This window comes from Sciurus carolinensis, chromosome 13 (assembly GCF_902686445.1).
Source record: "Sciurus carolinensis chromosome 13, mSciCar1.2, whole genome shotgun sequence".
NCBI lineage: Eukaryota > Metazoa > Chordata > Mammalia > Rodentia > Sciuridae > Sciurus > Sciurus carolinensis.
This window is the reverse complement of record NC_062225.1, coordinates 36,695,117-36,712,656: the sequence shown is the minus strand read 5'-3', so window position 1 is coordinate 36,712,656 and position 17,540 is coordinate 36,695,117. Positions and strand designations below refer to the sequence as shown.

Below are 17,540 nucleotides of genomic sequence, written 5' to 3'. Positions count from 1 at the left end.
TTAGCAAATACAAGAAGATAGAGATACTACCTTGTACTCTATCAGATCAAAATGGATTGAAATTAGAAATAAATGACAGAATAAAAAACAGAAACTTCTCCAATACCTGGAGATTAAATAATACACTATTATATGATGAATGGATAACAGAAGACATCAGGAGGGAAATAAAAAAATTCTTAGAAGTAAATGAGAACAAAGGCACATCATATCAAAATCTCTGGGACACTATGAAAGCAGTACTTAGAGGAAGATTTATTTCATGGGGCGCATTCAACAAAAGAAGTAGAAATCAACAAATAAATGACTTAACACTATAGCTCAAAGCCCTAGAAAAAGAAGAGCAGACCAACACCAAAAGTAGTAGAAGACCGGAAATAGTTAAAATCAGAGCCAAAATCAACAAAATTGAAACAAAAGGAAAAATTGGAAAAATTAACAAAATAAATAGTTGGTTCTTTGAAAAAATAAACAAAATTGATAAACCCTTAGCCACACTAACAAAGAGAAAGAGGGAGAAAACTCAAATTACTAAAATTCGGAATGAACAAGGAAATATCACAACAGACACAAATGAAATACAAAACATAATTAGAAGCTATTTTGAAAATCTATACTCCAACAAAACAGAAAACCTCGAAGACATCAACAAGTTTCTAGAGACATATGAATTACCTAAACTGAACCAGGAGGACATACACAGCTTAAATAAATCAATTTCAAGCAATGAAATAGAAGAGGTCATCAAAAGTCTACCAACAAAGAAAAGTCCGGGACCAGATGGGTTCTCAGCTGAGTTCTACAAAACCTTTAAAGAAGAGCTCATTCCAATACTCCTCAAAGTATTCCATGAAATAGAAGAGGAGGGAACCCTCCCAAACTCGTTCTATGAAGCCAATATCACCCTGATACCTAAACCAGACAGAGACACATTGAGGAAAGAAAATTTCAGACCAATATCCTTAATGAACATCGACGCAAAAATTCTCAACAAAATTTTAGCAAATCGCATACAAAAATATATTAAAAAGATAGTGCACCACGATCAAGTGGGTTTTATCCCAGGGATGCAAGGTTGGTTCAACATTCGGAAATCAATAAATGTCATTCACCATATCAACAGACTTAAAGTTAAGAATCACATGATTATTTCAATAGATGCAGAAAAAGCATTTGATAAAATACAGCATCCCTTCATGCTCAAAACACTAGAAAAAATTGGGGTAGTGGGAACATTCCTTAACATTATAAAGGCCATCTATGCTAAGCCGATGGTCAATATCATTCTAAATGGTGAAAAACTGAAAGTGTTCCCCTTAAAAACTGGAACAAGGCAGGGATGCCCTCTTTCACTACTTCTATTCAACATTGTCCTTGAGACTCTAGCCAGAGCAATTAGACAAACCAAAGAAATTAAAGGGATACGAATAGGAAAAGAAGAACTCAAACTATCCCTGTTTGCTGATGACATGATTATATATTTAGAGGAACCAGGAAATTCCACCAGAAAACTTTTAGATATCATAAGTGAATTCAGTAAAGTAGCAGGTTACAAGATCAATGCTCATAAATCCAATGCATTTTTATACATAAGTGATGAATCTTCAGAAAGAGAAATTAGGAAAACTACCCCATTCGCAATAGCCTTGAAAAAAATAAAATACTTGGGAATCAATCTCACAAAAGAGGTGAAAGACCTCTACAATGAGAACTACAGAACACTAAAGAAAGAAATTAAAGAAAACCTTAGAAGATGGAAAGATCTCCCATGTTCTTGGATAGGCAGAATTAATATTGTCAAAATGGCCATACTACCTAAAGTGCTATACAGATTCAATGCAATTCCAATTAAAATCCCAATGATGTACCTTGCAGAAATAGAGCAAGCAATTATGAAATTCATCTGGAAGAATAAAAAACCCAGAATAGCTAAAGCAATCCTTAGCAGAAAGAGCGAAGCAGGGGGTATCGCAATACCAGATCTTCAACTCTACTACAAAGCAATAGTAACAAAAATGGCATGGTATTGGTACCAAAATAGACAGGTAGATCAATGGTACAGAATACAGGACATGGACACAAACCCAAATAAATACAATTTTCTCATACTAGACAAAGGGGCCAAAAATATGCAATGGAGAAAAGATAGCCTCTTCAACAAATGGTGCTGGGAAAACTGGAAAACCATATGCAATAGAATGAAATTAAACCCCTATCTCTCACCCTACACAAAACTCAACTCAAAATGGATCAAGGACCTCGGAATCAGACCAGAGACCCTGTATCTTATAGAAGAAAAAGTAGGTCCAGAGCTTCAACATGTCGGTTTAGGACCAGACTTCCTCAACAGGACTCCCATAGCACAAGAAATAAAAGCAAGAATCAACAACTGGGATAGATTCAAACTAAAAAGCTTTCTCTCAGCAAAGGAAACTATCAGTAATGTGAAGAGAGAGCCTACAGAGTGGGAGAATATCTTTGCCACTCATACTTCAGATAGAGCGCTAATTTCCAGAATCTATAAAGAACTCAAAAAACTCTACACCAAGAATGCAAATAATCCAATCTACAAATGGGCTAAGGAAATGAACAGACACTTCACAGAAGAAGATGTACAAGCAATCAACAGATATATGAAAAAATGTTCAACATCTCTAGTAATAAGAGAAATGCAAATCAAAACTACCCTAAGATTTCATCTCACCCCAATTAGAATGGCGATTATCAAGAACACAAGCAACAATAGGTGTTGGCGAGAATGTGGGGAAAAAGGAACACTCATACATTGCTGGTGGGGTTGCAAATTAGTGCAGCCACTCTGGAAAGCAGTATGGAGATTCCTCAGAAAGCTTGGAATGGAACCACCATTTGACCCGGCTATCCCACTCCTTGGCCTATACCCAAAGGACTTAAAATCAGCATACTACAGAGATACAGCCACATCAATGTTCACTGGGCTCAATTCACCATAGCCAGATTGTGGAATCAACCTAGAAGCCCTTCAATTGATGAATGGATAAAGAAACTGTGGCACATATATACAATGGAATATTACTCCGCAATGAAGAATGATAAAATTATGGCATTTGCAGGCAAATGGATGAAATTGGAGAATATCATGCTAAGTGAGATAAGCCAATCTCAAAAAACTAAAGGACGAATGATCTCGCTGATAAGCGGATGAGGACATATAATGGGGGGTTGGAGGGTTAGCATTAGGGTTAGGGTTAAGGTTAGGGATAAGGAGGGTGGTAAGAATGGAGGAAAGAAGGACTGTATAGAGGGAAAAGAGGGGTGGGAGGGGTGGGGGAGAAGGGAAAAAAATAGTGAATCAAACATCATTGCCCTATGTAAATTTATGATTACACAAATGGTATGCTCCACGTACAAATAGAGAAACAACATGTATCCCATTAGTATACAAAAAAAAAAAAAAAAAAAAAAAGAAATCATCACCGGTAAATAGTGGTATCAATAACATTAAGCTGTATAATTATGTAAACAGGTCCATACATGTGTACTTTCCTTACATTCCAGACATAACAATCAAAAATTAAATCATACATTTCTAAATTATACAGTATTTAAATGGTAAAACAAACATTTCTAAGGTTCTTATGGTTTTCCTTGGAGGCCCTGTACTGAAATTACCCTTACTCACCAATGTTTGATTAAACAAAGCAAGTTGTTTTTGCCAGTCATCTACTCGTGCCTTGAGGGGACCCACGTAACGTGATGAGGCAATGGTTGCAATGTTGATGGTGCTGTCATCAAGAAGGACCTTTAAGGAAAAGAGGAGAAAAATACATGCAACACCATGCATTTGTGCTTTCAGTGATATTTCAGATGTTTAATCCCAAGAGTTCATTTAAAGGCCAAATTTTGGAATGAATAGTTGTAGCTCCAACTACTTTCTACACATCTATCTTCCTTGTTTATTCTCTTCCCTGTGTTAACAGCTCTATCACCCAGGGACTTACCTCTGACTGCCAAATCTTTGCAGTTCCTGTAATTATTGATGACATGTTTTTGTTTTGTTCAACACTCTCCTCTCTGCTCACTATTAGGTAAATGGCACCTTCTTTACACAATTTAGTCACACAAGCATACCTTCATTACTGACCATACACTATACTTGTAAAATTAACTGTCTTCTGTCCAATCAACACTTCAACTATCTCAAGTAAGATGAAATTAAAATTCATATCAAGTTCTGAAGGTCTATATAGTTTTCCTGCTACTTTTCTCCCTACTGCTCCCCCTCATACAACAGCATCCCACATAGAACATGTGGATTTAAAGAGATGTGTCTATTAATCTGGAGAAATAACTGTCTGTTTCAATTATAAGCTTTCTGAGAGCAGAAACCCCATCAGTTGGCATTACTTAGTTGCAGATCAAATACCCTTCATTTTGAATTTGCTCTTCCATGTATTGCCAAGAGTAATGTCTACTTTTGCTCTTCCAACCTACACCTGGAAAAGTCATTTTATTTCCAAGTTTGGCCTGGAAACACCCTTAGGCTAGGACTTTGCCTTTTAAGTTGGGCTATATGACTCCCTTTGCTAAACGAATGTACCTTTAGATTTCAAGTGACTAAGAATATTTCAATCATGGGTTATATTTATTTTGTGACTGATAGAGTATGAGCACCTACATAACTTAAATTCTTACTGTGCTCATTCATGTTTATTTGTTTCATTGAAACATTTTGAAATGTCCTTTATTCTCTTTGGTATTTCTCAGCTCCCACTGTTGAGGTCTGGCTTGTCTTGGCTGATGTATGAAGAATTCTATGATCACTTCAGAAATAACTGATCTCTTTGTTTTTATGATGCCATCAAGTACAAGTACTGTAACTCTTAAATATACGTGTCACTTTCACTGTTTTGAGAAATGTTTCATGTGTAAGTGTTCATGTCAATTATTCATATTTGTATCTTGCTTTCCAAATTTGATTTTTTTCATCTTTAATGGCACTTATATTTTACTAACTCATCTCAGTCTCTCTCAGAAAATTTTAGAAGTATGGTAAAGACCTTTACCATAAATTTGAACAATCCAGTTACCCACCTGTATGTCATCTGTGCCTCCCAGGATAAATACATCTTTAGCGTCACGATGAGGCAGAATGATGAATTCGGTTGTTTTCCAAGAGTCCTCCACCTTAGAAATAATTCAAGCTTTAGAAAATCTAAATTTATTTGTGTGATTAATATCAACACATATAAATAACTCATCGTAATTCAATATGCACTCCTTACCATCTTATGCTTTAAATTAAAAATATTCTTTTATATAGGCAACCTGCAGATTTGCATGCATTTTAAGGTAAGGAGCTAGTGTTGTAAGTAGGAAAGTTTTTTGGAATATTTAAAACAGTTTTCTTTGATAGTTTGGTAAATAATGTATTTTGCTCTAAACATCTAAAAGATGTTTCTTGGTATGTGGGTTTCTTATAAAAAATTCACATTTCAAATCTTATTGCCATCAAGTTCCTGTTGGGAGACAAGCTGGACAGAAAGAGAGAACTTATAGAAATAATATTAACAGTAGTGATAATTAGTAATAAATAACACAGGTAAGAAAAGAATAAAAGGATGCTGATAATTGAGAGGGTGCAAGCTGCAATGGTGAAAAATCCACCTAGATAATAAAAACTTGGTGATTTTTATGCCGAATCTGAAAACCTTTAATTCCCTGATTTTCAGATAAGTATATACTTTCCAGATTTACCTTTTTAAGAATTATTTCCAAGGAAGCTTCTCCAGAAGCTTGTCCAGATATGTCCTGGATTTGTTGGCCAAAATCAAACACATGCAATTCGGAGAGTCTCTCCAAAGTTAATGGAATTTCAGTATCTACCAGGGAGGCATCAACAGTTTGTTCAATAGCTGCCCAATGTCTAGGCTTCAAAGTTGGGTTCCTCAAGTCAATGATAACTGGAAGCTGGAAAACAAATATTCTTAGAGGCCTTGAGGCTGCAGGACAAAAAGATGGTCAGTGTAGATAATAAATAATTGGATTCGATTGGGAAAAGAGGGTTTGGTTGGAAGGAAAGGAAATCACATGTTGATATCTCCAAAGCCCTTCCCCTACTTCCTCCAACCTGTTGCTAAGGTAACCTGCTCCAGGAATTGTTCCTCCCTGCAGGGAGTTGTAGGAATTGTAGGAGTTGGTAATGCCTCCTGGGTTGGTCCCCTACTGCCTGTACCCCTGGATGGCTTCTGCTTCATTCCCTGCCCTTAGATCACCCCATTGTCACCTTTTGGCCCACCTTTTGGTCACTTAGCAGGCTGGGGAGAGGGAGAGGAAGATAAGGAGAGAAGGAGGGCATGACAACAAAGGAATTCTAAAATGTATAAAAGGGGTAGGGCACCCCTACTTCTTTGGATACCCAGTTCTAGACCCCTTCTCTGAGGAGAAGTCAACCTCTCTTCTATTCTTTGAATAAAACTTGTTTTCTATGCTTGCCTCAGCGTTTCTCAGGGGTTCAATCTTCATATCTGGGGAAACGGAACGTGGCCCTGATTAATTTCACCACCAGCAGTATCGGTATCATGCTTTTATCTTAAAAATATTACCCAGGCTTCTGTTTTCAATTTGTGAATGTAAAGAGCTGGGAAGAGCACTGCTTATACCCTTGAAACAAAGAAAAATCTAGAAAAACTGGAAATTAATGAGTTTTGTTAAGATAATCAGAAAACTGAGTTTTTAGGGTAGCCATCTAACTCAGTATTTGGGGAGAAACAGTAACTGAGAATTGTTTAGCTGGGGCAGATTCTTTGGACTTACATAGACGCCAGTAAGAAGATTCAGTTAAATTTAAAAACTAAATTGCTAATGACTACATGTGGGATAGCATGACAATGTAGTCTCTGGGTCTATAAATACAGGGCTGTTACCAGGAAGATTATAAACAATCTCATGAAAGTTCCTCTTGTAGTGCTGGCCAGGGACACTAGCCACTATTGGAATTCTAATCAATCATCTCCCTTTATTCCCTCTCACAAAAGACTTGATGTGCAGGGAAAAGAGCAACAAGCACATCACCTTAAGGCTCCAGCTGAAACACACTGCAGATATTTGCATCTAACTGGAGAAATGAAACAAGGCAAAAAAAAATTCTACCCTTGGGGGAAACACAGATACATGCTAAGCTGGGCAATATAGCTGGAGGAAGGGCAGGTACATCTGTGAAGGTCAGAATTCTAAGACCAAGGGACATAGTGCCTAGAAAGTTAATCAGAACATTAAGGAATACCCCAACTTACCCCTCCTCCTAATAAGCAGTGAGTAAAAATATCAGTGGAATACAGAATAGAAAACTTCAGGAGACAGATTCTCAGTGGGGCACAATACAGGAGAAGAACCCAAGGTCAGGAATAAATAAATTGAAAGTCCAAATCCTAAATACAATGTATCACAGGAAAATTTAAAATAAGGGGTTCACTGAGAATAACTGTAGTAACCTCAAACCTCAAACCTAGACCAATTCCTAACTAGATCTAACACAACATATCACATACATAGCCAAACAAGAGGAAAGACAAGCTCATCCCCTCAAATAAAAATTATTCACCTAAGTATCTGTTTGGTTTTCAACAAAAATAGTAATAGTCATATGTGGGGAGGGGGAACCCACTCAGCCACCAACAAGCAAACAACAAAACATATCTAAGAGACAAAACAGAATAAGAAATGACATATATGTTAGAAATAGAGAATTGAAAATAAGAAATAGAGAATTTACAGCAAAAGCCTTAAAGGATAAGGTAGAAACATGCAAGATCAGTGGGGAAATGTCAACAAAGAGATGGAAAGTGTAATAAAGATAAAACAAAAATCCTAGAAATGAACAAAGAGAAAAAGAATGCATTTAATGAATTTGATATAAATGAGGAATTAGTGAGCTTGAAGATAATTGAGTATAAATTCCAGAAACTGACACAAAGAGAAAAAAGAATGAGAAGGGGAGAAAACAATCATTGGTATTAAAAAGAAAGATCTGGCAACAGTCTTTGCAGCTGGAGTGTCAATTCTTCTAGAAGGTGATACATAAACTCTCCTCCCTTTATACGTGGATGTGCATAGTGACTTCCTTTCATAGACTAAAGTATGGAAAGGCAAGTTACTTTTTAGCTGAGATAAATGACACTTCAGCCATGTGACTGAATTTAATACCATTAGTGAAAAGTCACACTGATAGCATGTAATTTTGGTTTAATGTAATAAAAATGATACTTTACCACAGCGGTCCCTTAACTCCAGTCTCACCATGAGATAAACATCAGACAAAACAAAAATGAGATATATTTTACACAATACCTGATCAGTACTTCTCAAAGCTATCTTGAAAAAAACAAGGAAAGTCTGAGCTTTGTCATAAAAAAACAAGCAAAATCTGAAAAAGTTTAACAGTCTAGAGGGGGCAAAGAATGAAACTGTAACTTTTGATCCTCGATGAGTCTTGGGACAGAAAAGGGATCTTAGGTAAAATTAAAAATTCAATAAGGCATAGTAATGTATCAATATTGGTTCACTACTTGTGAAAAATATGTCCTACTAATGTAATATGTTAGCAATAATAGAAACTGGGTGCATGGTATATGGAAACCCCTTTGTAATACTGTTAACTTTTCCATAAATCTAAAACTTTGCAGTCTTTAAAAATAAAAAAGTAATAAAATAAATAAAATAAATGAGACAAAACTGATAGAACTGAAAGGAAAATTAGAAAAATTTAAAAATGTAGTTAAGGGCTTTGAATACTCCTCTGAGTCACTAAAGGAGCAAGTAGGCAGAAAATTGGCAAAGACATATAGATGACCTGAATAACACCATCAACCAACTTGACTTACAACACAATCAATGAGCAATAGCAAAATGCATTCTTCTCAAGTACATATGCAAGATTCACTAAAATAGGCATATTTCGGGTCTGAAAACGAACATAACTCTAAAAGGCAATAAATCACAAAAGTATGTTTTGGGGCCATAATAGAATTCACTTTAATTCAATAAATAAAAAATGAAAAAATGTCTATTAAACCTCCAAATATTTTAATAATGAGGAATACATTTCAAAATAGGTTATTTGTCAAAGAAGAAGTCTCAAGGGATATTAAAATTTCTTTTGAATTAAATACAAATATAATGTATCAAAATTTGTGGATTCGTAATGATCAAAAAAATTTATAGTATTAAATGTATATATTTGAAAAGAAAATTTCAAATTAGTATACTAAGGTTTTGCCATAAGAAACTTTAAAGAAAAAAATAAACCAAAAGCAAAAACAAGCAGAAGAAAGGACATAATAAAGATTACAGAAGGAATCAATGAACTAGAAAACAGAAAAATAATTAAAAATCAATCAAATCAAAAGCTGGCTCTTTGAAAAGGTCAAATTGATATTTCTCCAGCTGGATAAACTAAAAAAAAATGGGACAGGAGAAAGAAGGAGAAGGAGAAGGAGAGGAAGAGGAAAGAGAAGAAAAAGAGGCAGAGAAAGAAAGGAGGAAGAAGGGAGAAGAGTAGAGAAAGAGGGAGGAGGAGAAGTAGGGGACAAATTAGGAATGAAAGAGTGGACACAGCACTAATGATCTACATGCTGTAAAGGGATAGTAAGGAAATACTGTAGTTCTATGAATTTAAAAATGTTGGTGCAATGGATCATTTTCTTGAAAGATACAAACAATAAACATCCCCAAAGAAGAAACATAATCTCTATAATTCAGTATGTATTGAAGGAATTCAATTCATAGTTAAAACCCTTCCAAGAAAGAAAACTTCAAGCTCAAATGGTTGCATTGGCAAATATTACAAAACATTTAAGAAAGAAATAATACTAATTCTATACAATATCTTCCAGAAACCCAGACAGGGAACAGTTCCCAACTCCTTTTATGAGGCAGCATTACCCTAATACTAAAGCTATGTAATAAGATTACAAGAATACTATAAATAAATGTCCCTCATGAATATAAGCATAAAAATTCCACAACAAATATTAATAAAATGAATCCAGTAATATAAAAAAGTATAATATGTTATGACCCTAATAGGTTAATTCCAGGAATTCAGATTTGGTTCAATATTTGAAAATTGATCAAAGTAATCTACCACATTAGCAGACTAAAGAAGAAAAACCATGTGATCACAGACACAGAAAATCATTTTGCAATACTCATCACCTATCTATGATAAAAATTCTGAGTAAATTGGAAATAGAATTTACATAAATATAGGGCATCTTTTTGTAACTGTTTATAATTATACATAATAGTTGAATTCATTGTGATGTATTCATAAATGCACAATCCATAATATTCATGTACACATAATTTTGTCTACTTCATTCCCCCATACCCTTACTTTCCCTCTCCTCTTTCTTTCCCTTATCCCCAAGAAGCTTTGGCTAACATTATACTTAAAAAAAGAACTGAATGCTTTCCCTTTAAGTCTAGAATAAGGACAAGGGTATCTTTCACCACTGCCACTAATATCGTACTGGAAATCTTGGCCAGTGCAATAAAGCAAGAAAAAAAATAATGAAAGACATACAGATTGTAAAAGAATAAAGGAAATCTTGATAATCCTTTTGAGGTCTGCTTCCTTCCTGGTTATCTGTGTTTTCATAATGGTGCTGATACCGTGTTGGTTATTTTTGCTTACCCTTAATAGTACTTCTTAGTACTATAATCTCTCCCTCCCCACAATGCCTGGTAACCAGAAATCTACTTTTGTTATAGACTATTCTGGATATTTCATATATATGACATCATGTACCATAAAAGTGTTTTGGTGAATGGCTACTTTTATTTACCAAAATGTTTCCAAGATTTATCTATATTACAGTGTATCAGTACTTTATTCCTTTTTACTGATAAATAACATGTCACTGTATGGATATATCACATTTTGTTTATCTTTAGGCTGCTATGAACATTCATATAAAATTTTTGTGAAGGAATATTTGTTTCAATGTTCTTGTGTACTTAGGATTAGAATTACTTAGTAACATGGTACCTCTGTTTAACATTATGAGAAACTGTCAAACTGTTTTCTAAAGTTGCTGTATTATGTTACAATCCTACCAGCAACATATGAGGGTTCCAATTTCCCCAGATCTCTTCCAAATTATATATATATCTTTTCTGATCATAGTCATTCTAATGGTTGTGAAGTGGTATCTCATTGTGGCTTTGATTTGCATTTCCCTAAAAACTAACAATGTTCAGCATCTTATCACATACCTTGTCTGGGGAAATGTCTTTTGAATATTTTTTCCCAATTTAAAGAGTTATTTACCTTTTTAAATTTTACTTATAAGATTGTGTTATCGATTATAAATACTAGTACAAGCTCATGGAAGAATCTTAAATGTATTTTTCTAAGTGAATAAAGCTAGACCTAAAAGGTTGCATTTGTTATTATTCTATTTATGTAACAGTCTGTAAAAGGCTTCAATCAGGACAGAAAACTAATTCATGGTTGCTTGAGACTATGATGGAGGGAGGAGCTGGCTACAAAGAGACAGCCAGATGGCCAGGTTGATGGAACTTCTGTATGGTACTATTGTATGGAGTACCTGACTACCCATTTGTAAAAACCCATAGAAACACAGAAGTGACCTGTCCTATGTGTAAGTTTTTTAAAAATAACAGTATTTTGAGGGAATTCAAGATGGAATCCAGACTGCAATAAAAGAAATTATTTACAACTGTCTTTTATAACTACACTGAAGACAACAGGGAAGAAAGAAATCGACTTATATAATTTTGGGAAAGTGTTTCACCCATATATTTAAACTTAAAAACATTCTTTCCAAGGTGGAAACTTTTTTGCTCACTGTGCCAGAAATTTTGCTGACCTTTCCTCCCCATATCTTCTTTTAGTCCTTATCTCATCTTTTTAAAAAATACAAAACTGCTTAAAAGGATAAGATAATTTCGCTTTCCTATCTGTTTTAGAGTTAGCCTTGAACATCTACTGCTAAGCTTCTCAGCCGCCTTCATGTCACAGTACAACAGGAAAACGCTGTTGTTGTATGGTGGAGTGGAGCAAATGCCCAAGGCTGCCTTCCCCTTATCTGGCTGTTTGACAGCAGAGCAGATATGTTTCTTGGCACAAATACAATATATTCCTGCATTATTTATCCTACCACTTGGGTAATTCATACTCTGAATATCTTTCTAACCAAGACATTTAATTGTATGATTTGGTCAGTTGAAGCTATGAATGCAATCTGTGCTACTGAAAACAAATGAATTGAACTTTCTTCTCTCTGCAAAGCTAACTTAATTAGGAAATATTTCCTTATTTTGGTCTCTTACGCATCAATTAATAGCAGATTCACCTGTTGTTTTTGAAATGATATCTCACAACCTTACCTTTTCTTTCATTTTTTCCACTTTACTTTTGAGCTGTGGTACTACATTGTTGGGTGGCAAGCCTTTTTCCAATTGATGCACAAATTTGGAATATTTAGAAACCTGACTGTTTAGGAATTCTGGATCCAGGCAGTCAAATTTGGACTATACAAATTTAAAAAAAAATAAGTTAAAACATATGATAACAGTCAAGCTTGAAATAGCAAAAAGTATTTTACTTTACAGTTATTTTTCTAGCACTTATATTGCTAATCTAAATCAACTCTATGTATTTTAGGAAAGGTTTTACTTGTCAAAATTGCTAATAATATAGCAGGCATCAACAATCATGTGTTTGTCTTCCTTATCATCAAATGCATTATAATCTCTGGAATTTATTCCTGAGGCTCAATACTTGTAGAGTCTTGTAAGGAAAAAAAATAACTATTTTTGACTCTTGTAATCAGAAGTTTCAGATAACACGTGTAATGCAAATGCTTTAAAGGTGCACTGTAATACATACATACATCTATAATAGTATGTCTGTTATATTAGCATATAAATGTACACACTTTTGATAACAGTCATACAGACTAAGAGCAATAGAAAATTTGTAAATCTTCATTTTTCTTTTCTTATTTTTTCTAGACTGAGCACTTTCCTTCTGCTCCTTAAAGAGTTTTCTTGTGCATTTTCTAGAGTGAGGGCTCTAATATTCTGTGGAAATTGGAAAATTCTCTAAGCTCCTTCCTTACTTCTCTGAAGTATTTCTTTTTTTTACTTCTGAGATAAATGATAAATAATAGGTGAACCACTAAAATTCTCTAATATTAGGCCATATATTTTGCTTTTTTTTCTTCCTTCTACCAAAAGGTAAGTTCTATGAGGTCTTAGACTCTGTCCTTCTTATTCTCCACTGTTACTACCCATAGCTAAAAGAAGAGTTGAGAAACATTTCTTGCATCACTGGTTTTTGATCCAGACATGTGGCTTCTAAGTATAAGCTCAGCACAGTAGGATGAATATGAAGTGTAAAACATAATTTTGAATTTGATGATATTTCTAACATGTCTATATCACACATGAAAGTATCAGTGGCCATATTCTGCCTCCTAGACAGTTGACCCTTATTAAGGTTTGAATATATAAGGACATCCTAGAAACCAAACTATTGTGGATATTCGTACTTAGCTCCCTGATTAAGAGGGTACTACTGAATGCTCTAAGGAGGATTCTAGATCTTCTTTATCTAATCTTCTTCTATCACAGTGAACAAAACATTTTCTTTTTTAAAAGAACAATATGAATATAAACCTAAAATAACAAAAACCTAAAGCATGTAAATAATAAAATTCTATGGTCCTCAAGATCATGGATGTATCATGATAAAACATGTTTAGAAAGCACAAAGCAGTTAGGTATCATACATGTGGTCCTTTGGTGCCTCCATAATTTATCCTTCTTAAATGGAGGACCCAAGAACCCTCCCTTAAACAACCCTGTCTACATACTTTCTGCTATGTAGCATTTAGTGACAGAAAGACCTCTTGCACTTTACTGGAAAACTAACAAAAATTCCCATAAAACTATAAAACTGAATTTTTAATGTTATTAAGAATATAGCAGGTTGACAAAATGATAATTCATGGCATTAGGGTTTTAAGTTTACTTTAACAGAAACTTAAAAATTGAGAGCTTTTACCTACCTTTAACCATTCTTGTTGTAGTTTATCCCATTCAGAATAAGAATCCCAAAGCAATTGTTTGAGCTTCAGTTCAGCGCTAACTTCTTCCAAAGCTTCAAACTTGGACACTTCTACCTTTAATAACAAAATAACAAAATAAATAAATAAATAAAGTGCATTACTTATTTTCAGATATAAAGAACTTACATTATCCTTCTATTAGTAATACTTAATACAGTGATTACTTGGCAGAAGGTAGGTCCTACAATGAGGAAAGAAAAGATAGAAGCACATGAAAATTTAAAACACCATAAAATCCCACACATATTACATTTTTCATTTGAGTAACAAACTATAACTCTTTATATTTCCTTAAAATTTAAATATTCTCCAAAGACATAAATACCATAAGACCACCATGTGCATGCATTTTCAAGTTGGACCAGACATGCATGTATGTTGCTTTTTTTTTTTTTTTTTTTTTGAAAAACAGATGAGTATTCAGGGCTTCTGTATTTGGATGATAGAAGAAGATGATTGTGTGGCAGCTGGTGGTGGGTAGGCTAGTAAAGTTTAAGATAGATATGACAAAATGGTTTCTTACTTTGTTCTAACCCCAATGAACTACATAAAAACCTACAAAAAAGAAGAATTCAAGAAAACCTGAAGAAAGCATTTTAATGAGGGGTTTTAAGATTGCTTTGGCTTGAAGGTAGTAAACCTAAACACACACAAAAATTGCTGGGCTTTGTGGAAATATTTCCTGCAACCAAGACCATTTAGGCTTTCATATCTACTCTCCAAATGGTTAAGAGCTACAGAAAGAAGGTTGGTTCAGAGGCATTCATGAAGGAAGAATCATCCAAGTATAGATGAAGCATGTATAAAGAGGGATATGCTTCTGTTTCAGGTTGTTTAAAAAATACTTTTAAATTTATGTTTTTCTTTTTATTGTGGTACAAACACAAAACAAGATCTAGCTTTTTAACAAATTTTTAAGAGTACTGGATTGTTAACTACAATAATAATAACAATGTTATACAGCAAATTTGTAGTCCTTTTTCATTTTGCATAACTGAAACTTTATGCTCATATCCCCTCACCCCCAGTACCTGGCAACCACCATTCTACTTTCCACATTTATGGTATGATTACATTAGATATTTCATTAAGTGGAATGAATCATGCAGTATTTGCCCTTCTGTAACTGGCTTATTTCACGTAACATAGTGTCCTCCAGGCTCGTTTATATTGCATATAATATCATTTCCTTCTTTAAAAGACTGAATAATATTCTGTTGAATGTATATACATTTTCTTTATCCATTTATGCACTGATGGACATTAAGGTTGTTCCTACATCTTGACTATTGTTAATAATGTTACAATGAACATGGGAGTAAAAATATTTCTTCAAAATCCTGACTGTAATTCAGGATTCATAATCTATATGTATAGATGCCTAGAAGTTGGATTGATAGGTCATATGTTAGTTCTGTTTTCAATTTTTTGAGAATCCACTATACTGTTTTTCATAGTGGTTTCATTTTACATCCCTACAGTATAAAGAGTTCCAATTTCTCCACATCCTCACAAATACTTGCTATTTATTTTATATTTATAATGGCCATTCTAGTAGGTAAGAAGCAATACTGTGATTTGATTTTTATTCATTTTCCTGCTGATTAGTGATGTTGAGCATCTTTATATCTATCTATTGGCCATTTCTATGTCTTCTTTGGAGAAATGTCTATTCAATTCTGTTGCCCAGTTTAAATATCAGATTTGCCCATTTTAAATGTCAGGTTATTTGCTGTTGAATTGTAGAAATTCCTTATATATTTTTGATGATTCCTTATCAAATATGTGGTTTGAAGGACATTTCCCCCTATTCTGTAGGTTGACTTTTCAACCCACTGAAAAAAAAAATTTTTTTTTTGACAGCACAGAAGCTTTTGAATTTGATGTAGTTCCATTTGTTTGGTTTTGTTTTTGTTGCCTTGGCTTTTGGTGTCACAGCCAAGAAATCATAGCCAAGTACAGTACCTAGAAATTTTCCTATTTTCTTCTAGGAATTTATTATATTTCTGTTTAGCATCCTTTTGTTTCAAATTGAAGGACTCCCTTTAGAATTTCATATAAAGTATGCTTAGTGATCATGAACTTCCTCAGTTTTTGTTTATCTGGAAAGGTATTTATTTTGCCTTAAGTTTTAAGGGGTAGTTTTGTCAGATATAGTATTAGTGGTTAGTAACTGTTGCTTCATTCAGTCCTTTGAATACATTGCTGCAACTAGTGCAGCCCAACTTGTGGGTTCCAGTGAGGGGTGATGGGGGATTAGAAAAATAAAGACTCACTGGGGCTGGGGTTGTGGCTCAGTGGTGGAGCACTTGCCCAGCATGTCTGAGGCACTGGGTTCATTTGTCAGCACCACATCTAAATAAATAAAATGAAGGTCCATCAATAACCAAAAAAAAAAAAAATTTTTTTAAATAAAAAATAAAGACTCACAAACAGATTTTGAAGATAAAGCTGGGATCAGGTGGAGTGCTGCTCTCTGATGGAGATACAGATCTAAAGAGTTATGCCAGAAATCTTTATATATGTCTCATTATCAACTGAAAGACTATGCAAGCATTATTCTTTGTACTAAGAAAGCTACAGTACTAGAAACATCAATGCGGCTTTTCTGCAGTTGCAATCCACAGTTGCAAAGTGCAATGTTAGGAGCTTTGTGTAGCTCTCAAGAAAGTCTATTGCTAAAAGTTACTGTAGGGCTAGAGTTGTGGCTCAGTGGTAGAGCACTTGCCTGGACTGTGTGAGGCCCTGAGTTCAAATAAAAAAAAAAAAAAAGTTACTATAAAGTAGGCAGGAACAGGAGAAGGGGAGCTGGTGAAACATTGTGGTTGTCTAGCATAAGAATTCCTTTATTCCCAGGGCTATGTGCCTGAGATCAAGATCAGAGTTGATAGGACTCTTGCATAAAGCCTCCCTATGCAGGGCATTGCCACAACAGCTAAGCATACTGTGCCCTTGCACAGAAACATTTCCAGGCACCAGGCATGCCACAGCCATGAGGTCATCAGAGACCCCCAATTTCAGTTACCGCTCTCCACAATACATTATCTCATTCTTTTCTGGCTTGCAAGGTTGCTGCTGAGAAATCAATTGATAGTCTTATTGAAATCCTTTGTATATTATATTTCTCTTGGTGTTTCCAAAAGTCTCTCTTTGTCTTTTGATATTTTAATTGTGATGTACGTCAGTCTCGGTGTGGACTTCTTTGGGTTCATCCTTTTTGGAAAATTTTTGGGTTTTTTGAGTCTGGATAGTCATTTCCAGCTCCACATTTGGCAAATTGTCAGCCATTATTTTATTAAATAAGTTTTCTACCTTATTTTCTCTCTTTCTTCTCCTTCTGGGATTCCCATTAAGTGAAAATTGGTCTATTTAATTGTCTCCTATAAGCGCTTAAAGCCATCC

At 34.5% G+C, this 17,540-nt stretch overlaps 1 protein-coding gene across 1 annotated transcript in view; it reads right to left on the bottom strand.

Annotated features, from left to right (window-relative positions):
• The window catches only part of LOC124962941 (dynein axonemal heavy chain 6-like), a 292,982-nt gene that overhangs the window by 198,017 nt on the left and 77,425 nt on the right, over window positions 1-17,540 (bottom strand). Inside the window, 5 exon segments of the mRNA XM_047522202.1 lie at window positions 3,662-3,781; window positions 5,074-5,166; window positions 5,737-5,949; window positions 12,394-12,537; window positions 14,079-14,192. Of these exon segments, the coding sequence (XP_047378158.1) occupies window positions 3,662-3,781; window positions 5,074-5,166; window positions 5,737-5,949; window positions 12,394-12,537; window positions 14,079-14,192 (684 nt within the window).